Source organism: Thermobia domestica, chromosome 9, assembly GCF_964235325.1.
Source record: "Thermobia domestica chromosome 9, izTheDome1.hap1.1, whole genome shotgun sequence".
Taxonomy (NCBI): Eukaryota; Metazoa; Arthropoda; class Insecta; order Zygentoma; family Lepismatidae; genus Thermobia; species Thermobia domestica.
The window spans coordinates 42369047-42396336 of NC_137462.1; the positions used below are offsets into that span (position 1 = coordinate 42369047).

Sequence of the window (27290 nt, forward strand, 5' to 3'; positions counted from 1 at the left end):
CGCTGATGTTTTATCGATACTTTTATTTCACATTTACCAAAAGGCTGGATTACGATAATAATCCTTAAAAAAAAAAAAAAATGCATCGTAATCAGGTTTTACAAGGCAATCCCGAAAGACAAGCTATCCAATCCCGTAGCCCTTTAAAAATTAAGGAAAATTTCTTCTTCACTTCCTTTCCCCCCAAAGGGTTCACATTCATCGAAAAAATGAAATGAAATTTCTTTAGTTTAACGTCCAATGATTATGCTCTTTATGCTAGAGGAAACAGATGATTAATGAAAGTGAAAGATTGTAAAATTGATTGTTGGGCTCTCACAGAACCACGTACAACAAAGACACATGCGCTAGCCAATAGACCAACGAAGAGAACTTCCATACAACTCAAGAAAATAATTTAGTTGTCAATCGATAGACCTACATTAAAACAAATACAAGCATCACGAGCCTTAACTTGATTTAAACTTAAAGTTATAAGATATTGCGCAAGTATCTAAGGTACCAACCCGTAATTAATCTTTTAGTCATTAACATCTTATTACTGAGTTTTACAGGTTTCTACTGTTTTATAATGAAATCACATAAAACGTAATCAATTTTTTTTTATATAATCTGCTTAATACACGGTAGAAATTCACTTGTGTGCTATCTTGTTCTTAAATTGTTAATTTCCATGCATATGGCATTATCCACAATACATCTGCATTACTGCAGGAATAACTATTACTGCATTCAATAACAACTATATAATTTATGGAGTTTTTTATTAAGCGAAACAGATTAGGCTACTTATAACATGTAAACTGCAACTTTTGAAAATCGTTGGATACACTGCAGAGTGACGCTCTCCGTTCCCCTGTCCCACCGCGCTTACCTAGAAACTGATGTAAACACAACACTAGCGCCCTCCACGAAAAACCGCACTAATATCCTGACCAGATTCTGTGGTTCTGTGAGAGCCCAACAATCAATTTTACAATCTTTCACTTTCATTAATCATCTGTTTCCTCTAGCATAAAGAGCATAATCATTGGACGTTAAACTAAAGAAATTTCATTTCATTTTTTCGATGAATGTGAACCCTTTGGGGGGAAAGGAAGTGAAGAAGAAATTTTCCTTAATTTTTAAAGGGCTACGGGATTGGATAGCTTGTCTTTCGGGATTGCCTTGTAAAACCTGATTACGATGCTTTTTTTTTTTTTTTTTTTTTTTTAAGGATTATTATCGTAATCCAGCCTTTTGGTAAATGTGAAATAAAAGTATCGATAAAACATCAGCGCATGGGTAATGTAAGCATAAATATCATTGGTTCAATACACAATAAATTTACAACTTTTATGTATGAGTATTCCCTTTGAACTCCCTCTGAATTTCTTTCAGACCCTAGGTCTCCTGTGACAAAGAATTAATTCTACTATCTGTTTTCATACACAATATAATTTTGAAACTTGGGAGCATAGTGTTGTCTTTGTGTCTGTAATACATAATCATTTGTCGATTGACTTCAGAAGACTGAGTTTAGCCCGTGAGCATAAGTTGCATATAGTTCAAACATATCAGATGTACGGTCTTGTTTAACAAATCCTGTGTGCACATATGAAATTCAAAGACAAAGACAATCAATCGTCTTTAAACAGCTGCATTTTTATTTCAAGTGTAAGTACTAAAATGTGCTACGTATAGTTCCAAGAGGTTGGGATCCTTAAAAAAAAAAAAAAAAAAAAAAACGTAATTAACATTGGCACTCCTTCTTCTTCATGATTTGATGTAAGAAGCGGCCGCATGATTTCCGTCCAATTGTTTCATCGCCGGTATCTTTGAGTAATGAGATGGCAGTGGAAGACAAACTTCGTTCTTCTAACTTGATATTTTGAAAAACTTACGCAAGTGGTTTTGTTACTTAAATGCATATCTATTCACTCTAATCAATTTCAAAAGTACCATTAACTTTATAATAACATAATGAATGTAAGAGTTACCATGAAAATGTATTTTGTATTTCTTTTTTAATATGAAATTCATTTTTTCTGAATTTCACTGGAGCTATAAGAAATCAATTGTCAGGATCCCCACTTTAAATTTTAATCGCTCCCCTACCGCCCCCAATGTAACATTGGGTTTATTTCTTTTAAATAAATTTTTCAAAATATGGTAGAAATACTGGATTTTTAAATTACCAAACCATGCTAAATAATGACAGGTTAGATATAAGCGAAAGTTATCTTTATCTACCACCTTAATTAGGGGCGGATCCAAATCTCCTTCGGAGGCGGTTAGATTATCAGTTTCTCTGTCACCAGTCTTTTGCAGCACATCTGAAAATGATCTGAATGCATATTTGTTACTGAAGGTACTGTCAATCGATCGATCACATGGTCCAAATTGGTAGCAATTTCGAAGACGCCTTATCTGAAAACTACACAATAAAACTTGCTTTAAACAATGAAAGCGCAGTTGCCAAAGTATAACTTTGATTCACAAAGATGAACTTCGAGGTTTTGTTAACAGATTAAGTAGGAATTCCTTACACTCTAATGCTACGAAGCTCTCAGTGTTCCTTTGTACAACACTGAGGTTAGTTTATTCGCAAGTTATTGCCAAATTAATATGGAGGGTGTATGTACTTTTTTTTTTTTTTTTTTGCAGTAACTTAAAATGTTCTGAAAATAACTTACATAACTTTTGAAATTGAGTTTGTCTTAACTTGAACATATGCGTGAAGTGGTTTATTATGAACAGGGCAAAAACAACTGTGATAGATTAATTACAAGTAATCCGGTTAGAAACACTGTTGTTTGTATTTTAGTTCCAAAATCGGCCGCCCGCACTCGTTCGCTGGTCAGGATATAATAACAAATAAGGATGGAAATAATCATAATACGCGAAATAAGAATGATTTTCATTTGTGTAATCACCGCTCAGCAATGTATCAAAAAGTGTAAGTTATGGTGGTATTAAGTTGTACAACATGTTGCCTATTGATATAAAGTATGAAGAAAATATGAAAAGGTTTAGACAAAAGATCAAATCATTTCTATTACGATACGATTGAGGAGTACGTAAATATCATGACAAGGTAATTTTACTTTATTTTACTCATGTAAATTTTTTGTATATATGACGCATGTTACACTTACTTGAGGACATTCCCCATACTTGTAAGTTCATATACAAAAGAAATAAATACAAATACAATGACTGAAACTTTATTTGTACTGTCATAGTCTAGATTCTCAAATAACTGCCACTAGATTCCACTACCAGTCGAGTTGTGTTCTCGAATTAAGCAGGGTTGCGTTCGAGCGTTTTGACGTTAGACTATTGATCCACTAGTAGCAAAGTACATTCGAAGTTGATATCAGCGGTTTCAAGAAAAAGTGTTTTTATATCGAAGAGCGACCATGCATCGAAGAGGAACATCTGCAACGACTTGAGAGGCTTTTCAGTTAAGCGCACCTATTTTCGTCCCAAAGATCTCCAGATATTACAAGCACGTGACTTTTCTTGTGACTTTGGTCCATCTTATCCGCTAACTTGGATGAGCTCAAAAACAGAAATACGGCTGCAGTAAATGCTGCGAAAGAAGACACTCTCAGATGCGTTTTAGACGAATTCTGTTATCACCTTGCAGTTGTCTGTGCAGCAAGCGGTGAGCTCTTAGAGCGTTTATAACTATGGTGCGTGAATCTTGAAGATTCATTGTATCTCTATTATGTAAGGTACACTTTACCAATCTCTATTTCACTCTCAGTTTTAGAAGATATTAAAACGTACGTACTTAACATACGTCATAAAATCGTAGCCAGTAGCAAATGATGCTCTTTTCTGTTAGAAAAAATGAAAAGTTACTTACCAGAATCATATATGTGCATGTAATACAGGATTTCTTTTAAAATATGACTATTGTCTCTTTTCGCAGAACAAGTAGAAGATGAATGGCACAAGTCACTTTGTATAGAAAAGTACTTTTTACGTATATACGAGCAGGGGCATAAATAAGGGCCCCGCAGACCCCGCATTGCGGGGAGCCCCAAGCCACCATGGGGCCCCAAATCGTGAAGTAGGACGTAGAGAAGGGACCCCACTTCACGTAGTCTGCGGGGTGGCCCCCAAGCCCTTAGTTACGCCGCTGTATACGAGGCTTCATGATCTCTGTAGTCGAAAGTACTTACAGTTCTACTAAAACCGACATTAAGAGGAGAAACATGACCTAGATAAGATTGTCAGATTTAACCGCACCCAAAGAAAAGTGTATTGAAAAAAATTTAAACGATGTAACTCTGTTTCTGCAGTATCTAAATGATGAAAGTAAGAATGATTTAAAATTACCATAAGAGAATGAAAAACTTATTGGTTCTCGATTAAATTTCTTGCGAACGGCAAGATTGGCAACTCAAATAATTCACTCAAATAGTTGCTGCCTCTATCGTTCGCCAAGATAAATATAGTTAATGGCCAGAGAAATTCGGTGAATTTTGTGATGCGATCTTGATTGACAGTAAGAAGAAGAAATAACTCTTAAAAGAATACAGAAAACGTATCAGTTGTATTGACATTATTATTCAGTCACTTACCGGTGCTTAGTTGGATTTTCCGTTTGTTTTCTTTCTTTCTTGAATTGTATCATTTCTACAAGCGTAACAACTATTAGTGGTAAAGTTACACTGCACGACATCACGTTGAACGTCACTTCTCTATTGTTAATTTCTAAAAGTGAGATGGAGTTTACAATGCACCTAAGTCGTTTTCTTGTTATTAAAAAGCCATTCTTTTTTCTGATATTGTGTTCAAACCATCAACTTACGACTTTTATCTTCACCATAGTAGCACCATAGCACATTATACAAATATTTCTCGGTCGGCGTTAGTCTGCCGTTAGTCTCTGAACTTTGTAACTACAGTAACAAAAGGGATTGAGCCAATATGGGAGAGGGGTGACCGATGGAATGAAATAAGACTTCCAGAAATGTTGCCGAAAAGAATTTCCAATGAATATATATGAAACCACTACATTGAGTCATAAATTTTCCTTCATGGACTAACACATGGATAGGTTAAGTAGGTAACTTCGTCACTTTCGATGTCAATGAAAGTGCAAAGTTCCAAAAGTTACAGTTTCTGCTCTAAACGAAACGTCTCTTATGTTAAGAAAGAATAGGTCGGTGATTATTTCACTTTATTTTCATATAAATACATTTCCTTACCTTTCTTATCTAGGTATGATCTAGCTATTCTTTCAAGTTTCTTTCTGGAAATTTAAAGAAAAATCGTAATTCTCTCCTTCACTATAATATATATACCGGTAGAAGAATGCAGAACATAACCACCAGCATAAGTTTATGTGCAGCATGTTCCTTTGGGACCTACAGGAAGTAATAATGTTGGAAGTAACTTACTTGTGGAAATAAACCGTACTTGACCTATCCATTACGTAAGGCCTGCAGGTTGGTCAGAACCACAGTAATTGGCGTGGGAGACCCGGGTTCGATTCCCGGCGGGAGCTCATGTGGTTCGGATTTCACGTTAATCAGTAGGTCCGCGTCTCATTATCTTTTTTTAGTACAAATAATTTCAACATTTACTATAGATATACCACATTGACTTGATCCCTAGTCTTCTGTTGCAAGCGCTGCTATTGGCTGAAGGAATTCCACTCGCTTTCTCTCGCTTAGCAACAGCTGAACCCTTATTGGCTCAACGCGTGGGTGTGTGAGCTTTAGTTCGCATTTTTGTCACGGCTCAAGACATTTTGGCAGCACAATACAATTAACTTATCTGCTAACAATTTTCAGTGCAATAGTCGCCTTAGCTACCGAGACCCGACATTTTACTTACAACCACATTTGTGGTTCAAGACAAGTTAAGACAACCAATAGTGTTGAAGGGTCTACGTAAACAATTAGTTGACTAACCCGATTCAACGGTCAGTCAATCTTCCAATCATTACTCTTACATTACAACTTTTAGCCACTGCAGAACGCTTCACAACAGGACTAACTCGGGAGAGTAATACTCCCGCAAGTAGGAACTAAATACATAGTTCTAATTGATTGGCGTTATCCGTTTCTTGCCACCAGTGGCGTCGGAAGTATTTTTCAGCTGGGGGCAAACTGCTTTTGAAATAAGATAATGCAAATATATGTAATGTAACAATAATTGGATTTGGTTGAATAATAATAATAATAATAATAATAATAATAATAATAATAATAATAATAATAATAATAATAATAATAATAATAATAATAATGCAGCTGTAAATAGTTTCGTGAGGATAAAATTTCCATCTAAGAGAAGCATTTTGTTTTACATCTTTAAGATTAATTAATCCAGTGCCAGTTTCGTGCTGGATTTTGGCATGGTGCAGAATTTTCAATCACAGTTAAAAACAAATAAAATGCTGGAAAAAATACTGGTTACAATTTTTACCATTTTATATACATATTTTTAACTGTTGGAAATGGCCACATGAACCTATTCAAGAATCTTGATGCTACTTAAATAACTTGGAAACGAGGAAATTAAAATTATATATATATATATATATATATAAGAAATCCAGTTCTGGCGTTGCAGTACACTGTAACATGAAATTGCTATTAGAACTACAAATTTTGTAGTACAAAGTAATTTAAACATTTTAAAACAGGCTACATAATCAAGTAAAAAATAAAATAATTTTTCTACTTACTTGTCTTTGTGACAATAATGGTAGAATGGAATTTTCACCAAAGATTTATGTAAAAATTATACAAAGTATGTAGGAGGTCTATAGACAAAAATTTGTATAGAAAATTCAATTACACTAATTATTCAAATTTATTGTACTTTTTGTTACTAAAGTCACTTCAGTATATTCAGTTTGTTATTACATTCACCTCTCTTCCTAATGTCATTATATTCACTTCACTTCACACTAATTAAAGCACGACACAATTAATAAGGAATAATTCAAATTTATATTGAATTTTAAGTGCTATTTTGTAATATAAAGAATTGGTTATACGTATAACGCATAAAATTTTAACTTCTTTGATTCTAGATTTCTTTCTTTCCAAAATTGACCAAAGTGGTTTTTCTTTCCCTTGTCTTTGATGTTAATTCTCTTGTAATTGTGTTTAAATCTAATATTGAAATCTGGTCGTTATGCACATACAACAACAGCAGATGAGACAATCTTTACTGCGTCATGGAAATCCTCAAGTATGTATTTAGGCTACTCAAAGAGCTAAATGATCTTTTGCAAAATTCTGAAGAAGCTGGTATGTGAGAACGAACAATTTGGTCGAGAAGGCTGCGAACAGTTAGGGTTTCAGCACTAATAGTTTTCAATATGCTGGTAGTCATCAAGCGACTCGGTCGTCATCGCAGTAGGTGGAAGCAGTGTGAGCTGAACGCATAATCTATCCAGGTTAAAATCCGATCCATGAACTCCCAATTCCTGCCTCAAATAATCGCTTGAGAGATGCTCACAACATACAGCTTCTTCACAAAGTATCTTCTCGAGTTATATGAGTTGTTTGAGGCCTGGATGATTGAAACGACGCTGTACTTCATTCAACAAATAGTCAATAATTTCGATTTACTTTTTTCGAAGATCTGATACAGGTTCTAGGGCAGAGTTGGCGTGGGTCAATGAAAACTTGACCCACCACCCACCGTGACCCATGACCCACTGACCCACCACCCACCATGACCCACTCTGACCCACCACCCACCGTGACTCACTCTGACCCACCACCCACCATGACCCACCACCCACGGTGACCCACTCTGACCCACCACCCACGATGACCCACTCTGACCCACCACCCACCATGAACCATTCTCATCCACTTTGACCTACTCTGACTCACCAAAATCCATCGTCATCAACTCTGAACACGATCCACGGCCTCTTCTGAACTGACTAAAGAGTTTAGACTTGTAATAAAACAAGGCTGTGAAATTGTCACTAATCGGAGTTTGAATTTCTAGTCAATCGTTCAAGCACCACTCTGTTACAATAACGGTGGATCTGACCTTTACGATATAAAATGGTAAAGTGTTTGTCAGTGAGGAAATCGAAACAGTTCGAGGTGGGGGGAAATTAGTGTGTGCCTAAAATATACTTGTACTAAGAGAGTATTCTTGCAAGTGTTAATTTCTGAACGCATTCTCCAAGAAACTTCTATTCACAGGAAAATACCCCTGTACAATATGGAAAAGGTTATGGTTTCTCAGTTCACAGTATTTTTCTCACAAAAGACTTGAAAAATTAGTTGTTCATAGGGTATAAAGGTGCTCGGGTATCCTATGTGAGAGCATCTTCATAAAGTATGCTCATAATTGTAATTTGTGTATTCACTAAAACACCATGTTAAATTTAAGTTACGAATATGCATAATTGCAATTATGAATATTTATTCAAAAGTAGTTTACCTAAAGCAAAGAAGAAACTTACTAAAAAGTAGGTAAAAAGTTGAATAACACAAATAAGCCATTAGTAATACAAGTATACATTTTCCTAACTCGTAATTTTCCACCTTAAAACAAATCTGAAATCGGATTTATTTCCTGTTGGTAACTTTTTGGCGGTAAATCATCCGCAGTGGAATGATGTCCATCCTTCAGCCAAGATATAACTAGCTCGTCTACTTTGAGCTTGTCTAGCGGTGGGCCATTAACATTGATGAACAACAAGTTAGACAATGTTTGAGCACTTAATCTATTTCTAATATCAGTCATCTGTAAATTCATAAGGGGAAATCCCCGTTCGCACTCTGTCGTGGAAATTGATAATACTTCTACCCGATTTCTGCAACTTCTCATCGACAATCTACTTGTTAGACTTAAGTCTGATAACGATTTTTCTTGGTCAGGTTTGAAATACTCAGCAAGAAGTATCATCTCTCTATCACCATACAACATCCTTTCCATATCGACCATGTCAGTTGGCAATGTCGACCCATGTAGAACAGAAACTTCATCTACCACGTCTTTGATAGGGAATCTTGTGAATAAATTATCAATTAAAGCCTGATAAACTGATGATTTCTTATTTGTTTATAAATTTAATTTTCGTAATTACACATGAAGGTTTGATACCATTACCAAGTTCCCTCCCCCGTCTAGAAAGCGAAAGGGAACGAGGTTCCTGGAAAGTGTTCAGAGGTGAACGGGAATTTCCCTCCTTCTTCAACTTCAATTACCACACTGCTGTTTGCCATGTGCCAAAGTACGATGAATTTCAATTAAATTATCATAGTATAATTATTTCCTTGTTGAATTATCAATACTTTTCAGTGGAAAAAAGGATGAAATTTCAAAGTAAGTAGACCAACGTAAAGGGAAAAAAAGTGTAAAATTTTTCATACAATTATGCGTACAATCAAAACTTCAAATATCCGTGTAATTAAGCTTACAGTACAAATTGTATGCCTATTTTTCTCACAACTTTATGGGTTGATTGCCCTGTGCTGTGAGCGCTCCATATAATAAACATAAGCTTCAGCAATTATTATAGCAGAAAGCAATGGATATATAAAGCCAAGCACTGTATTTTTTGTTTCTGATTTTCTTTCTTAAATAACATCGATCGTTTTCGATCATTTTTACAAACCAACTCACTACCAATTTTCCATATATAGAAAGTGCCCCCCCCCCCCCACACACACATAAAGGAAAATTTTAAAAAATGCTAGGACACATTCTGTTTATTTTCTATAAAGAGTTAATACACAGAATTTCAGCTCCGTAAGTTTAACGGCTTGCGAGATACTCATTTTTTTTTTTCCAAAAATTTGGATCCTCACTACCTCCTCAGGATATTATGCATTATAATGAAAGCAATATAACATCCCAATTTGGATTAAGGCCTAACTATATACCAAAAGTAATTTCATTTGACTTTGCAATTTGACCGTGATGATCAGACACACATAGTTACATTCAATTTTTTATAAATAATTTATATATTACAGTGATTCAAAAATGTATTTTTTTTCAGTAGTTAGCTCTAAAAACTCACAGGTCTCGAAAGCCAAGTTGTAGTGTAAGTCCTATTGCTATTATTACTATTAAAAATATCAATATCCAAAAGTGCCTGAAGTTCTTTTTTCACTTGGTTAGATATACTCACCTCAGGTAAGTAGAGAGAAACAAGTGGAAAAGGAAGGGAAATGAAGGTCTTGAAAGTAAAACGGAGACAAATTTACCAGTCTTCAGAAGATACTGCCAACAATGCAGTGAGCAGAGAGGGTCGGTAGATCATACTGAGTCGGTGGATCGCAGTGGGTCATGGTGGGTGGTGGGTCGCAGTGGGTCACGGTGGGTGGTGAGTCACATGCTGTTGACCCACGACCCACTGACCCACTCAGAAAACTTGACCCACTTGACCCACCGACCCACTGACCCACTCCATCTCTGTTCTAGGGTAGCTACTTTAGAAGGATTATCAGTTTGCTCCAACCTAATTGGTGTTATATATATTCTTGATGAAGTGGGCAATTTTAAGTGTAGTGTGTGTGCATTTTCCTTTGCTTCCTTATAGATGTTTTCAAATGTACTGTCCGTTTCTAGATTTCTCATAGTATCCTCTAGAATCGCTGCTGTTCTTTTGGCTCCAGAAGCAGAAGCTTCAGAATTTTGAAGTATAAATACTTTCGACAATTGTTCACTAGGCACAAAAGCATGTATACTGACTATCAGAAAAAATCGAATTTGTTCGTTCTTTTCAAATACCCTTTCAGTATTACATTTCGATCATTATTTAGATTACTTGTATTACTGATGATTTCTTTCAACATGATTTAAATTCGTTTGTAGTTAGATTAAAATCTGATGTGAGATTTTCCCCTAACACACCAGCGAGTAGGGCAAAGGCAGCAAATGTTTAGAATGTCTTTCACTATTAGTTTTACAAGGTTCAAGAACAATGTCGGCGCATGATGTCTCTCGTTTTGCAGAATCTAGGATGATGTTACAAACGTTACTATGGCCAGTACGTCACACAAAGATTCGCATATATTTTCTTCTTCATACAATGCAAGATCTAATGCATGATTACTGCAATGAATGTATTCAGTTTTCGGATATAGAGTCGAAATTATTTTCTGCACAACATTCACTCATCCTGACACATTAGTTGTATCATCATAACACTTGCCGCGGATATTTTCTGCATTCAGATCAGATCTCGTTAGAGTATCTTCGATCGCGAATGCTAATGTTTCCGATTTTATATCATGCGGGGTGATCATTCCCATAAATATTTCTTTTGGGATTAATGAATCAGAGTCAACACAGCACACACAAAGAGACAACTGTTCTGTCTTCGAAATATCAGTCGTGGAGTTGGCTGTGATTGCATAAAATGGAAACTCTTTGACTTCCCACGTCTCTATATATTGTATTTGCCATAATCTTCAAAATTTCATTCTGGCAATCATTCTAAGCCAGTTATCCCATCGATTGATCCATTGACTGAGAACAGGCACATCCATTTTTGTTTCATCCAGGAGTGATATCAAATTACCCGTATTGTGCAAATGTCCACGGATTGCCTGACCACTGCGAGCTAGATATCTAAGGCTACTAATTATTACAAACAGTGACTGTCTTATTTGTTCTTGTTGTTTACGAATTTGGTCTGAAAGGAGAGCTGAAACTGATGTTCAGCGATAGCATTTGAGAGGCTTGGCATTTAGTTCAGACACCATGAAATCATTCAATTCTTCCAAAATCCGCTATTTACGTTCCGTGAAATTGTAGAGACAGATGAAAATATATTGTGAGTTATCAGTAATATAGATTTAAAATAAATTTTGTTTTAATGAAATTAATGAGTACACATACTCATTAACATTTTACACATACGGAGAGCGAAGTTCCTTTCCCCGAAAAGAGACCTTCCGCATTAAAAGAACGCTTGTTGGAATTTCCCCAAGGAAGTAATAATAATAATCTGCCCCCCTCCTCTGCATCCAGCCGTCCCACCGTCTGGTTACGAATGATCCATCCCAACAAGGGATACATTTTTCCTTCTCACTATAAAACTTACTGCACTATCCATATTACATGTATTTGCAAGAACAGTAATACAAATATATAAAATATATTTTTAAATCCTGGTATGCATTTAAACTGCTCTCTTTTTAAACTTTAAAATCTCACTTAACGACTCGTTTCATATTGCATACCAATGATTACTTAAACAACAATTTTTTTAAAAAAATTACAGTGTTTTGAGAATGTACATCAATGGAAATAAAGAGAATTTTCAATTCTTTTTCCTAAATCTTTCTGCCTAACGTGGGGCAGAAAAAAGCACCCGATCTTATGTCTCAAAGAGAAAGATGAATCTGGAATAGACATTTTTTTTCACATTACCATAAAAAACAAAATTTAGTTCATAATCACTGTTATGTTTTAACAGTCTGAAAGGGGGCAAAATGAGTATCTTGCTCCCCATGAAATTTTCAGGGGGCAGCTACCCCTTGCTCCACGGTTCCGACGCTCCTGCTTGCCACGTAGCATACATATAGCAGAAATCAAACTCTTGCTGCTGTCGCTATGAGCTAGTAATGAAACCCGGCCCAAGGAAAGTTTTTTATTTTTTTTTAATTTCATGACACTTTTTCATTAAAATAGTATGAAAATAATACTCAAAAAAGTGATTTACTTACTTTTCTGCAGATAAGTAGTAGTAGTAGGAGGAGGAGGAGGAGGAGGAGTAAAAGTAGGAACGGGTTACAAGAGCCTTCTGCCTTAAGGCTCGTTTTGTTCCACCTTGACCCCCATGATATAAAGTTTGTGACCAACTTAAAACAACTGGATAGGGTAGCGCGTAAGACAGCTGGCTAGGATAGCGCGCGAAAAACGTACTTCCGGGAGTATTACTCCCCCGAACGGGTCGTTTCACAACGCGAAGAGATTTATTAGAGCCTATATTCATTTTTGTAATGAGCTTACGTTATTTTACATAAAACAAATACTATACCATGCTGGAAAGAGTATCCTTATACAAACGAAGAATTCTGTTCCAATGCATATTCACCAGGGCTCCAAGAGACACGTGTCGAGGTCGAGTAATATGATGGGGTATCTTAAACTGGTTTGTCAGCGTTGGAAACAGCTCCATGAACTTAATTAGTGTCTGCATTAAGAAATGAAACCTAAAACAGAGAAATAAATACAAGAAAGTCAGAAAGATTAGTTAGAGGACTCAGCTTTAGAAATTCAATTTTACACTTACTTCCAGATTGGTGGTTGTAATACATTTGTATGGCCAAGAACTTATTATTTGCTTATATATATTTGGGAATATTATCGACACCTAAGATCTTAAGGCCATAACATATGAGGAATAATATAATCTCTTTCGGCGAGCACACTATTCGGTAAAGAGACGATGAGAAAGAAAGGAAGCAACCTGGGACCTATATGTTAGGTACCATTCCGACATTTGCCTGGTATGATCGAGGAAAACTCAGGAAAAAACTCACTCAGAATAGGTGATCTAAAAATCTGTTTTACCTTTTCTACTGAGTATTTCCACCATCAATCGAACCCGGGACCACTAGTACTAAAAGTGAGAACGTTAGCGCCAAGAATTTAGCTTTCAGGAGGAATACTTATAAACTCTCACATCTATAGGAAATGCTGGATAACTAGTGAATTCAGCGGACTTCGCATTTGGTTATCATACTTTGATATACAAAGACGAACCGTTTCCAGGTTCGTAACAGGGAATCCATCTACAACAAGTTAATGAGTGAGAAATATGATCCTTGCAAACACAAATTCAATATACCATACCAAACACTACATTTTCTAAATGTTCACTGAAAGACTGTTAAATTCTGAAATAAAATGTACTTCTGTGTCAAACAATCAATTTATGCCTGAAGATTTTAAGATTATCAATACGGGATTGGTAAGGTACATGTGACTTTATGGCATTAAATATTGTAGTATTTAATCTTTACCTTAATCCCTATAATAGCGCCATTAAGACATTTCATAATAGCTCATGAGCTCCAGAAAATGGACCATTCTACACTCTCCCACCATCTTGTTACGACTCCAGACACTTTGAGCCTTATGCAGAATCATTCTGATCCGTGATTAGTGTCACACTAAAGCGTCCGACCAACATATGTTTCCTGCAATAATCACGCCTTTAATATGACGCTAATCATACGTCAAAACGACTCTGCATAAGGCGGTAACTGTTTATTCCACGTGTTAAGTGACTTCACTGTGTCTACAATAGCGATAAGCACACCTCGTGAGTGGTGTCCAGACACTATTGAATATAGTCTTTAACAACTATTTTACTCAACCAAAACCTGATTTCTAAACAAGTCCTACAGACATCCAAGATAATCTGATAGAAAAAAAGGTCAATTGATTCCAAATGTATCCCACATATTTCCTGGAGATTCTTTGAGGGTCTTAAGTAAGTCCAGAAATCCCAAAAATGCCAAATCATGAGATGTGACAAGCGTTTCAGGAAGTTTCCCTCGATTCTGTAAACGTCTCTTTTCGCTAAACCACTATGAACGTCATTAGACAGGCATTGAGCGATGAATTAGAAAGTCCAGAGGACATTTCACCCTTTACGTGGGATCTCCAGGATATATTTCCCGAATATTCTAGTGCTGTGTAGGCTATATTTTACTAATGCATACAAAGTGGGAACTTCGACGTTCTTTAGATTTTATTTATAATTAAGTTGAGTTTACCATTCAATAATAAATTGTATGGGAACGGTCTATAGCATAATTATATTAAGTAAATTGTATCAGAAATCTTACGGCTAACTGTCCCTACTCTTTCCTCCCTTATGAGCACCCTTATTTTATATTATACAGGGTGCGGCACGTAAAACCGGCCCGTAAAGTGAACACATAAAATGAACACTTCAGTCCCCTTAAAACACGTCTGCAACTTCTCTCACTCGCATGAACCTGTTGACTCAATCTCCTGGTTGACTTTCGAGGACTTCTTGTCATTATCTCCTCCACCTACATCTTTAATTCAGGTGTGCAGACAGATGGTCGTCTGTTCCTGGGAGCATTTTGAACCGATCCTGTACACCGCCATTTTTCAATCAATTCCTGAATGGTGCTTTTTGCTGACACAGAACGTCCTGAAAATTTCTCCCGAAACAAATTCTTTGTTTTCACAAAAGATCCAGTGAGAATGAACCCTTCAACAATGGCAACACGATCGGGTATCGAATACGGCATTATCACACACTGACACTCACCCGGCTTAACACAACGAGGCCTTTTTCTCAACTGGTTTCGACAAGTTTCACTGGCTGCGGCTGCAGGTCACGTAAGTCGACCCGACCTCGACACGCCATCTCTTGGTAGGAAGGTAGATTATTTAAGTGTTGCCCAAAACACTATATACCAGAATATTACGACGGGCCGGTTTTACGCGCCGCACCCTGTACTTCACTTTCCCTTCATACACCTCCATTTCATATTATTATTATTATTATTATTATTATTATTATTATTATTATTATTATTATTATTATTATTATTATTATTATTATTATTATTATTATTACAAGTATATAAATAATTCATAAACGAAACGCATAAGCGTCTGATCACTAATCCTTTACCTATCATACATTATCTCCAACACTAGAATATACTGTTCTGCAGGGAAGCCCGGATATTCTTTCACAATAGATAACGCGTCAAGGCTGTCGCTTCTCTGTTGAGGATACCTCCATGACAAACATTCGACTTCTCCAACCCAAGACACAATCTCTCCAGACACCTTACACAATTCTTCAAGATCCCACATCATTGAACGAAAGAGGTTCTTGTTTAACTTTGGCATCTTTTCTAGTTGGATTAAACAAATAATGTAATTACTAATTTATTTAATTAAAGTTTATTCTTCAACCACTAAAATAGTGATGATAAATTTTATATTAAACGATATGATTTCAATTAATATAAGTATGGTGTTGTATGGATGTGAAGCATAGAAGAAAATGAAAGAAGAACATAGAAGAAGAAAAACGGAAGAAAACGAAATTAAATTTTTAATATAGCGTCCCATAAATTAATACCTTTAGGCTAAAGGAGATGGATGGTTAATTAAAGTGGATGCTTGTAAAAAAAAAAAAAAATGGTGGAATAAGATCGTGGGAAACAATGCGAGCCCCGAGAAAACCTGCGGATGAGATGTTGTCCACCATAATAAGAAGAAAATCCAGAGAACGTTACCCTGCGAAAAGTGGTGCTATAGGATAGTCTTCTGCTGGATGTTTTTGCTCAGCCTACGGCCTAGCATCAACTTTATTTGACTTTGTCTTAAAAAAATTTTTTTTTTTTATTTTTCCCCTACAATCAATCATGAGGAATTTATGAACGTTGTCCAGAAACAACAAATCTTAAAAGCACAATTATAAGTGTTATCCCATTATGTACAACGAAGGGGAGGGAAAGGGCAATTGCACTCAGAAAGGTCTAAATACTACAATCTTGCTGGCTTAAGTTTAGAGTTGCCCCTCCAGTTCCAAATCTACAAAAAAAGCAGTAAAAACATTAAAAGTGCAGTTTTACTATACGGATCCATAGTATAAGTAATAGTAGAAATAGGAGTGGAGTAGTAGTAGGAACGGGTTAGAAGCCCCGCAGGGGTTGGTTGAGTGTTCTCTACATAAAATGGACATGCTGCTGAATCATCGAAACCTCCGCGTCTTGCAAATAGTACCCACTTCCACATATCTTATCTCGTATTAAACATAACTTTACTGCCAAACTTAAACACCTAAACATCACATAAGAACTCCAAATCATCATTTCTTACCTCATGTCTCCTGTAAATTTTCCTAATTTTTATTTAAAAAAAAAACGGAGGGGCAACTCTAAACTTAACCCATCTCGCTATGTGTTTTTTCTTTAAATAATTTATTATGTTAGTGACATATAAATCAAATACAACTGTTGAAGAAAGGTGGTAATCCTGTTTATAGAATTGAATATCGACCTTCAATCTCATGATATCAAGTGCGGTATGCAATTCCAGTGCAACTACCTCTTCTATCTTTATTTGTTGATTTTCCTTCTACATCTGTTAGAAAATTAAAAAAACTTGTTTCCACTTTCAATTATAAAAAAAATGTTTGTGACAGACAATAATAAGTTTAAATATCAAAACTGTGATAACTAAGAAAATGGAACAGTGTTCGCTACTATTCAAGAATTGAGTTCTTGTATTTGACAACAATTAAGCAATTCATGCTGGCATTTGTTTCACCATTTGCTGTAGCACTGTCTATGTGACAAACTAATGTGACCTATGAATGTAGTATTTAAATAGGTCAGCTTATTAAATTTAACTACTATCATCATGAAGTCTGTTTCCAACAAGAAATAATTATTTTAAGTAATATAGTTATTACAGATTTAACCGCCTTTCGAAACTTGTCACCCAGTACAAATGCACGTGTTGCACATATGGTAGAGCCAGCCCTGCTCATAATATTAATCTGTTACGCAGTTATTTGGGCTTAAGTTTAGAGTTGCCCCTCTAGTCTGAAGGTGCCCTTGGACTTTGCAACATACAAAAAACAGTGCTTAAAGTATTAAAAATTGTTACATTTCACTTAACTTCAGTACTCTGTGGGCTTCACAAAAATTTAAAAGGTTTTCTTCATTATTTTTGTGCATCCGTTACACCTGTTCGCCATATTTTATAACTACCATGCTGCTGAAACCTTCCGCGAATGCTTCCGTATCCCGCAAATAGTACTAACTTTCACATATCTTTTCTCGTATTAAACATAACTCTCCTGTCGAACTTACATTCCTAAACATCAAATAGAAACTTCAAATTATCATTTCTTACCTCATTTCTCCTGTAAATTATCCTGATTTTTATAAAAAGCGGAGGGGTAACGGAGGGTACACTTAACTCGTTATTTGGGCAAGCGCCATGGTAATAACAATTCATAGGTCTTAGGGACCAGAATAATAAAATATTTTTTTCAACTTGACGAACTAAGCTTAATATGCACGAAAACATTTCAAAAGACTAAATTCTTTATCCATAATTGAAAAGTAATAACGTTTGATATCCTGTAGCACAAACCTTTGATTCCCCAGGCTTCAAATAGGTGAATATTCTTAGAGCCAAATCAATTTGCAACTTATTTTAAATGTATTCATAATATCTTGTGATATCACATGTTCGACATAACAAGATAAATCATTTATTGGTTAAACCTATGTTATAAAATACTATGCATAGAATCACGAATAAATGCACAGTAAATTAACTTTTTCTTCTCTACTATATTGGATGCAAGTGTTCGTAGAGCCTCTCAGATAAATATCCCATTCGCCTACATCCTGTAGTTGTCTATTTTGCAATTAGTTTCGCTTATTAATGAATTATAAAGCAACAGTGTAGTATAAAATGAATGTGCATGGTATATTACAAGAATATGATTGTAAAGTGTCAAAAAATCCTCAATTTGTACCATACGGGGTGTTTCATGGTACATTGCGTTATAACTCTCCTATTTGAGCTTTTTCGTCCGGTTTTTTTTTTTTTTTTTTTTTTTTTTTTTTTTAAGTCCAGAGGCATTGCAGAAGACATTACAAATGGTTTCACACCTTCCTGTGTCGAGACATAGGAGGTGATGACGTCATAGGTCTAAGTTTTATATTTTCGTGTAATACATTTTTGGGGGGGATGTAAAGTATTTTTGGCGGGCTTATTTTTGCACGTAGAAGATTGAAATTTTGCACAAACATGCAGTCCACCGAGTAGTATTTACCAGATTTTTTTTTTCAGATTTCTGCGTTAAAACAGGGGGGATCCAGAGGGTAAAAAAGTTGAAAAAAAGAGATATTTTTACCCAAAAATCCCGTTTTTCCTCATTTTCCCGCCTTAGATACATGATGGAGACAAGTGAATGTACCGCCTGAAAGGCAGTTCTATTCTGAAGAGAATGATGTGCGACACATGGCCATAGGGTAATTAGGGAAGTGTCAGGGAATTTTTATCAAAATATACTTCTGTATAGGGGAATTTTGGACATTTTCGGTTCTATTTTTGTGCTGGCTTATTTTTGCACCTAGAAGATTGAAATTGTGCACAAACATTCAGTCCACCGAGTAGTATTTACCAGATTTTTTTTTCAGATTTCTGCGTTAAAACAGGGGGGTACAGAGGAGCTAAACGTTGAAAAAGGGAAACTTTTACAAAAAATCCCTTTCACGAGATTTTCCCGCCTTAGATACATAATGGGGACAAGTGAATGGTACCGCATGAAAGGCAGTTCTATTCTGAAAAGAATGATGGGCGAAACATGACCCTAGGGTAATTAGGGATGTCTCAGGGAATGTTTAAAAATTTCCCTCTGTATACGGGAGTATGGTACATTGTCGGTATATTTTTTTGGCGGGCTTACTTTTGCACGTGGAAAATTGGAATTGTGCATAAACATTCAGCACACCGAGTAGTATTTACCAGATTTTTTTTAGATCTCTGCGTTAAAACAGGGGGGTCCATGGGGGCTAAAAGTTGAAAAAAGGATATTTAGACCCAAAAAATCCCGTTTTCCTCATTTTCCCGCCTTAGATACATGATGGAGACACCTGAGTCATACCGCCTGAAAGGCAGTTCTATTTTGAAGGGGATGATGGGCGAAACATGACCCAAGGGTAATTAGGGATGTCTCAGGAAATTTTTTACCTGAGATCATGGTGTTTTACGGTAATTTGGGGCATGGTGGGAATTCCTGATAAAATTTCTCCCGCCCTTGGTATTCAAGATAGAAACTTGAAATTTGGCACACACATCAGTATACCAAGTATTATTTATCAGATTTTTTTAGATGGCTACATTCACACAGGGTCGCTCCAGGGGGGCCCAAAGTGCGAGAAAAAAATTTCCCTCCAAAATTTTCCCTTTGACATCATTTTTCCCGCTTCTGGTATATGGTATGAGCATGCAAATGGTATCATTTGAAAGCCAGCTCTATTATGAAGAGAATGAGGTATGAACCATGATCCTAGAATAAATAGTGACGATGCAGTAGCTGCTTGACTGAAAGTCTAAAAAAATAGCCCAAAAACCCCGGATCTCTTAAGGGTTAAAGCAGTTATTTCTTCTATACCTAATAGATTTTCCCTTTATTTATTAACCACTTATATAGTGGACCCAAAATAGAAGTTTCTATGTTTTAACCCTCCTCGAACAATTTATTAGGTCTATATAAAAAGTCCAGTTTTGTTACAAGGATCTAATACTACTAGTAAAAGTGGTAGTATTAGTATTAGTAGTAGTAGTAGAGGAAAGGAATATAAATTTCGCTATTTAAAATATTGTGCCCTAAAGAACATAATCACAGAACATATAAGCTATAATATTTAGATATATATGTTTCAAGTGATCCAAATCCTGTGGCTTCTCTGGAAACACTTTGATTTTAAGAATACCCCACACAGAAAAGTCACATGGCGTGAGGTCACATAAACAGTATGGCCAATCTGTCGTATTACAGTATGGACAATCTGTACGACCAACTCCTTCATCGAAATGTTGATCCAAGAAATCCGTGACAACAACAATAAAGTGAGACGGTGCTCCATCGGCTTGTCACGTAAACTGAAGATTTCGTAACGAGGATTATTTTCAAATTCTAAGGTTACAACTTCCTGGAAGATATGAGGGTATGTGTCATTGGTAACAGTTGATATAAAAAAAGGATGGTCCGATGGGTCTACCACTTCAAATACTACCCCAAGTAGTTATACCTGGGTGACAGGGGTGTAGCCAGTAGGTTTGTGTAGGGGTGGCCGTCGTTTCTTAGGGGGGCCAGCTACAATGTACAAAGTAAAAAAAAAAGTGTTGCTGTTAATGTTTTGGGGCCTGAAAGAAAGGAAAATTTTGGTTTTCTTCTGGAAAACTAAAAACACTATTTTAGCTTCTTCTTCTTCTTTTCTTCTTCTTCTTCTTCTTCTTCTTCTTCTTATTATTATTATTATTATTATTATTATTATTATTATTATTATTATTATTATTATTATTATTATTATTATTATTATCCATAAATTATATTCAAGATAGTTTTTATTATGCTTAATCAAGAACTACTGCCCGGGACCAAACGCTATACTTTTGTGCATAACTATAAAGGTAACCAAGAAAGTTCTGTCCCTTTTCGTGGAGGTCTGTGTTCAATTAGACCTCACACCGTGAATTGAATGTGATTGGATATAAGGCGAACGTCAGTTGTTGGTGTGGGTATATCCAACATACTACCTGGTTGTGGCAATTCAGGCACACCGTGAACTTGCGTAAAGACAGAGGGAACATGGGACGTCCACAGAGCGTCATAAGAGCATGTGTGCTGTACGAGTTCAAATGGAGGTCAAACGCCGCTGTAGCGGGACAGAAGATATGCCATGCCTTTGGTGAGGATGTCGTGACGACACGGACATTGCAGCGATGGTTTAATAAGTTTAAGGACGATGACGAAACTCCCGAAAACACCACGTGCCAGAAGACCAACACATGTACAAAGAGGAACTGGGGCTACAATTAAGTATGTGATGAAACCATTCGGCAGCACATCCATCAACTTGAGAAGCACTACAAGTTGGGTCAATGGGTCTCACATATTTTGACTCTAGGACAGAAGGCAACGCGGCAGTCACCTGTGTTTATTTACTGTTTCGGAGCCATTTCTGGACAGTGCGTTGACATGTGATAAAAAGAGTGTCTTACACGAAGCTCCACAGCGCCGTCATGATTGGTTAGCATCCTATGAACCGATTTCAAAACAGCCGAAACCAGCACTGTACCAGAATAAGGTCCTTCTGTGTGTTTGGTGCATCGTGCATCGGGAACTGCTACCAGCTGGTCAATGCAACTGTGTAGTGTCAGCAGTTGAACTGTGCTCAACAAAAACTCAAAACTCTGGAGCCATCACTTCTGAATTGCAAATGTGTCCTCGTTTACAGGACAACGCTAAGCCCCACGTGGCTAGGATGACTCAGGACACCATTTTCCGCCTTGGATGGGAAACAATATTGCAACCACTATATTCCCCGGGTATTGCACCGTCCGATTATCACCTGTTCCATTCTTTGGACAATCACCTTAGATGACGCCAGTTCAAATCCCTAGTAAAAGTCCAAAATGCATCTGATACTTTCTTCGTTTCACGGCCCACCAATTTCTACCGCGATGGATTCCATGGTCTTCCAGAATGTTTTCAGAAGGTCGTCAATGCTGATGGAGACTATTTTTAAACTTCCAGGTTAGGTGGCATATCGATGTTCGAAGGTGGTGGGTGAAAAAGCAACAAAACTTTTCTTGGTTACCTTTATATTTAAATTTAAGACCTTGTATACAGAACCTATCTACATAAGATTGATTTTCTTTGAAATTTCACTTAATTTCTTTACGGTTTCGTGACAAAAATATTTATTTATATTCGTGACTAATAAAAACAATTATTTTATTACACTGAGTAGAAATAAAAGAGAGAGCGAATGAAATTCAAATTGAATAAAATCATTGTTTCTCACCAAATTTTCCATCCTCTATGTCTTTTAAAACGCTTGTTAAAGCATATAAAAATAGTACCTTTGTTTTATGGCTGTATTTGTAGTACCTTGTTAAAGTCTGTCTTCAAACTGTCAAATATAAATCGCAGTAAATTGTGTAATCTGCTGTCACAAAAAAAAAAAAAAAAAAAAAAAAAGTATCCTATTTTTCGATCGGTATAAGGAAGAAATATTATACTATTTTTCGATGGGTATGGAAAAAGAAATATTTCTCCATACTATTTTACCATAAATTATTAATTGTCAATAAACTTTGTTACTTTTAAATGAATGAAGCGAGATAATTTTACTGTGATGTTTTAAAAGCTGGTCATTTGGAGGGGCCAGGAAACCATTTGGGGGGGCCTGGCCCCGATGGGCCCCCATCGGCTACACCCCTGCTGGGTGATCTTCTTTGTTTCGTCAAGTTTATTTACCCCTAATCACCTACGGTCTTTTCCTCCTTTCCCCGAAACCCGTCAAATGTATCGTTTTTCTTCAATCTCTTCAATACTGCGCCCTTTGTCACATATTATTCATTCCTGTTACTACTGCTGCTACAATACTTTTTAAGAAATCATGAGTTCCCCCGCTTCTTATTAATGTTCAATTTCTCAGTGATAACTTCTGTCTTTTTCGCTTATCAAATGCGTCAATTCTGTTTACTCCCACCCTTTAGTGTTTTATACCACCTTCTCATTCTTTTCCCCATTTCTCTCTCGTACCAAAACTCTCTTACCTTATATGTTAGCTTATTGCTTATTCTCTTTCGACCTTAGATTTCAATATAGAACTTCATCTCTACCCACCCTCTTCAACTGGTCTTAACCATCCCAGCGTTCTATCTTCCAGTATTAGGTTTCTCGTTTCCCTTCAGATATCCACTAGTTACCCAGATAGCACAGAAAAATTTTTAAAAATGTTTAAAAATTTGCAAAGGCAAACTAAAAAGTTTGCAAAAAACTTGCCTTTTCAAATGAGAAAATTTGCCGAAAGTTCAATGCAAATAACGAAGTTGACGCTGGCTGAGTTTGCAGCAAAGTTGCCTCAGAAAATGAAAACATCTGCCATTACAAACGAAATGTTTGCGACTGCACAGTAAGAAAGTTTGCCAGGACTTTGCTGCAAATATGTTGTGCAAATTTTCTTTGACAAAATTTTCGAAAATGAGCTGATAAATTTGGTGAAAATATTAAAAGGTTTGCAGCAACATTGCAGAAAGTGTTTTCATGATCGCAAGATCATGTTTGCTGCAAATGTATCAGGTATGTTTGCTGCAAATTTATAAAGTGAAACCTAACTTTATGAAACATCAACATTTTTATAATGTGGATACGTCTTTTCTTAGTGGCAAGCATTAAACATCTTTAGCTACTTGCCAAAGATAAACTTACGAACGATAAACGCACAGACAAAGGATATCGCAGTTTATCTACTTACTCAACGATCATATCCCTGTACTTACTCTCACACACATTCACAAAATAACGTCAGGCTGCCTGGGTCAATAAAAACATCTGATAAAGAGACCAGTGAGTTTATTCTGTAGTCCTCTGGTGTATTGGTTTTTCTCGATTCTTACTTCCCTCTTGTTTTGTCACAGTTGATGTAACGCAGTGAATTCTGGGTACGATGCGCGCGCACTCGGTAATATCATCACATATTTGCTTTCAGCAAGTTTTTCGAAACAAGTTTTTTACAGAGTTGCAAACTGTTTGCGACGGCAAACTTTCAACGCTATATTTTCAAAAAAGATGCAAGTTAATTGAGTGGTGAATTTATTTTTACAAATCAGCGAAAATTTGCAGATCATATTGAAAGCTTTTAATAAATATTAAGAAATTTTGCCTTCGCAAACTTTCAGATTGTTTGCTCCACTAAACGAAGCAAAAATTTGCCGCAAGTATTCGTGCTATCTGGGTATATACTCAAGACTCTAAATCCCGTAACTCTTTTGGTTCTGATTTCTTTGATTCCAATCTCAATTTACGTTTTAGTTACGGTACAAATTGCCCTCCTATTCTACTATCTTCTTGCAGTACCTTACTCTGTCTTTGGTGCCCTCCCTTTAACACTCTTATGTTACAGTTTTTCTTGTTATTGATTCTAAATTCCTCCTTCCGGCAATACTACCCTATCCTTGTACTTCTAAAACAAGTCTATTTCTATTAAGCCAACCATACATAATCAAATATTTCATCAAATGTTTCAGCAAAGTGGAATTTGAACGTGTACAATACCAAGTTGCAATATAACTGTACGCAACTTTTGGGTTGGTTACCACATTTGATACAACTGTTCTGAAATAAAACATGTTCTATTCCTATCTAACATTGCACCAAAGAAAACAAATAAAAATCACTGTTCGGTGACGCTAAACGTGGACGCGAGAAGCAATTGAAATGCTTACTGATGCCTACAAACGGATCTTGTTTTGTATAACTGTAAAAATATTACAATAAATTCAAACACAAAGAAACCTTGGAAAAAATTGCCGCCGAAGTCAGGCTAGCAAGGCCAGAGGCTACGGATTGGTGAACGTTCACATTTCACCTGAACGCTTCATCTTTTTAATTGCTCGTTTATTTTAAGATTTACGATTTAAACCGTCTACTTTTAAATAACTCCCTCAAGCGAGTACTTTGTTGCACTCTATGCCTACAACAATGTAATAATTGGAAGAAACGTAAACAAATGAGCAACAAAATTAAATTTTGTATTTGATCGTTTAAAGTCGTGTAAAAGATTTAGCCAAATTATTTGACCAAATGACTATCAAAGATAAGTTTGATACAATATATGGTCCTAAATTTTGATAATGTGTAATGGACCTTAGGTATTAAAACATTGATAACACAACATACTTCCCACTGCTTCTCTACTTTCTTTTTATTAGTGAAAAGTTACGTGGGCGTCATTGATAATGAGTTGGCCGACCGAGCTGCTCCTGTTGGCAGTTTGTTTGGTTGCCTGGTCTGTCTCAAACTATCGCCTTCTGCATGCCGCTCTCGATCCCTTTCCTTTCACGACCTACGTTGGGAACGTTACAACTCTCAAAGTTCTACCACCGCTCTTTGGTATTGAGCATGGTTTCTTTCCGCCTACCTCTCTACTTTTCAAATACGTTTATTTCTTCACTTCACCTTCATTTTGCTCCCATTCCTGTTCGTCTCTACCGTCTCCATCAACGTTCCTCTCCCCACTATGATTGTGGAAATGACTTCGGTACAGATAATCACTTGATCATTGCTGATATCTGTTACTTTCTATGCCGTCCCCAGTGTAATTTCCTCTTGTATGCAACTTACAGTTTTCTCCCTTTCAACTAGGATTCCATTCTTTTCACGATACCGCTTTATTTTCTCTTTTTTTTAAAAAATATTTTGTCTAATCGAATGTTCTTCTACTGTCTATAATTTTCTTATCTAGTGCGATAATTTTCTATCAATTTTTCAAGTGATTTTCTCATTCTCAGTTTGAAGTCTATTCAACCTTCCTTGTTACCTTTGTAAATTGCCAATAGGTCTTGTTCAAGATAGTGGCAACTTTATGCGTCATTTGTGGCATTGTTGCCAGATTGGCCTACAAATAGAGTATTGGACGATTTTTTAAGTGTCCTCACTACCAAAATTTCAAATTAGGCGACACGCTACTTTTTGGGCCACTTTTAATTATCAATAGGCTATAACCCTTAAGAATCCGCTACTTTCTTCCTGTCAGGGGTAAAAGTTAGGAGAAACGCGGGGGACGTCGTCCTCCACACGAAAAAATATATACGGCGTCCCCCCAGTTTCTAAAAAAAATTACAATGGGCAAAGATAGTCAGGGGGAACGGCGAGACGTAATGCCGCTACCTACCGCCCCCCTACCTTTTCAGATCCACTTTTATCCCTGCTTCCTATTGCATAGAAATCACAAATTATTAGTTTTATATAATACAAAAATAAAAGTTTTGACTGAGTATTCTATTTACAATGAACAATAGTTTAACTAAAAGTAGCATGTTCAATACCAGTTCAATTCTCGTTTTAGTACTTTTTAATCTCCAAACCTGACAACACTGGACTTTTGTTGAGCTTGCACTGTTTTAGTATCACTGACCGTATTGCTGTATCAGCTATTTCAGTTAGTGGCTTAGTAGTTGTAGAGAGCCACGTAAACGTGAACCTAGCAAATTTAATTGTGTGACTGTATTATCCTAATTAGCATAATAAGTAAGTGGAGTTACAATAAAAACTTTCAAAATTTATGACTTCTCGATAGAGAACTTTTAGGAAATGAATTAAAGAAGTGAGAAATAACAGTGAAAAAGCATATGTTGTAAATATATTTCAGAGCTCACAAAACTGAGTTAAGCAAACGTCTCCTTAGAAATGAGAAAGGTCGCGTTTTTATACTGTCACCGTCTGCCCAGTTCATTTCATGTTAGAGTTACACTGCTCCTGACGTAGTATGAAGTTTGCTCTAACACACCACCGCCTATAGTCCGAAACTGCGGTCGCCATCTGGGCGTTGCGAGCCCAGACATCTGATGAATTTCGAACTCCAGGTGTTCCCATTAAATATATGAAAGATATATATATTTATATGCGAGGGCACGCTGATAATTTTTGTCTCCTATTTTTTCAAGCACTTTCAGAAATTGTCGAATGAGGGCAGAAGTTCAACTGGTGATCTGTGACCTTGAAGTGTACCAAGTTTGAGGCCAGT

The 27290-nt window shown here is 36.3% G+C and overlaps 1 protein-coding gene across 2 annotated transcripts in view; it reads right to left on the reverse strand.

Annotated features, from left to right (window-relative positions):
- LOC145693972 (uncharacterized) overlaps window positions 1–18275 on the reverse strand; it is a 55630-nt gene extending 37355 nt beyond the window's left edge. The window contains exons 1-3 of one of the 2 annotated variants that reach the window (XM_081770131.1): window positions 18109–18275; window positions 15623–15851; window positions 12980–13154 (exon numbers count right to left, since the gene is read on the reverse strand). In XM_081770131.1, the coding sequence (XP_081626257.1) occupies window positions 12980–13154; window positions 15623–15846 (399 nt within the window). In that variant the 5' untranslated portion in view covers window positions 15847–15851; window positions 18109–18275. Of the gene's footprint in view, window positions 1–12979; window positions 13155–15622; window positions 15852–17865; window positions 17924–18108 lie in introns of those variants that run through there. The other variant, XM_081770132.1, reaches the window with a different exon arrangement.
- Window positions 18276–27290: the final 9015 nt, after the last annotated feature.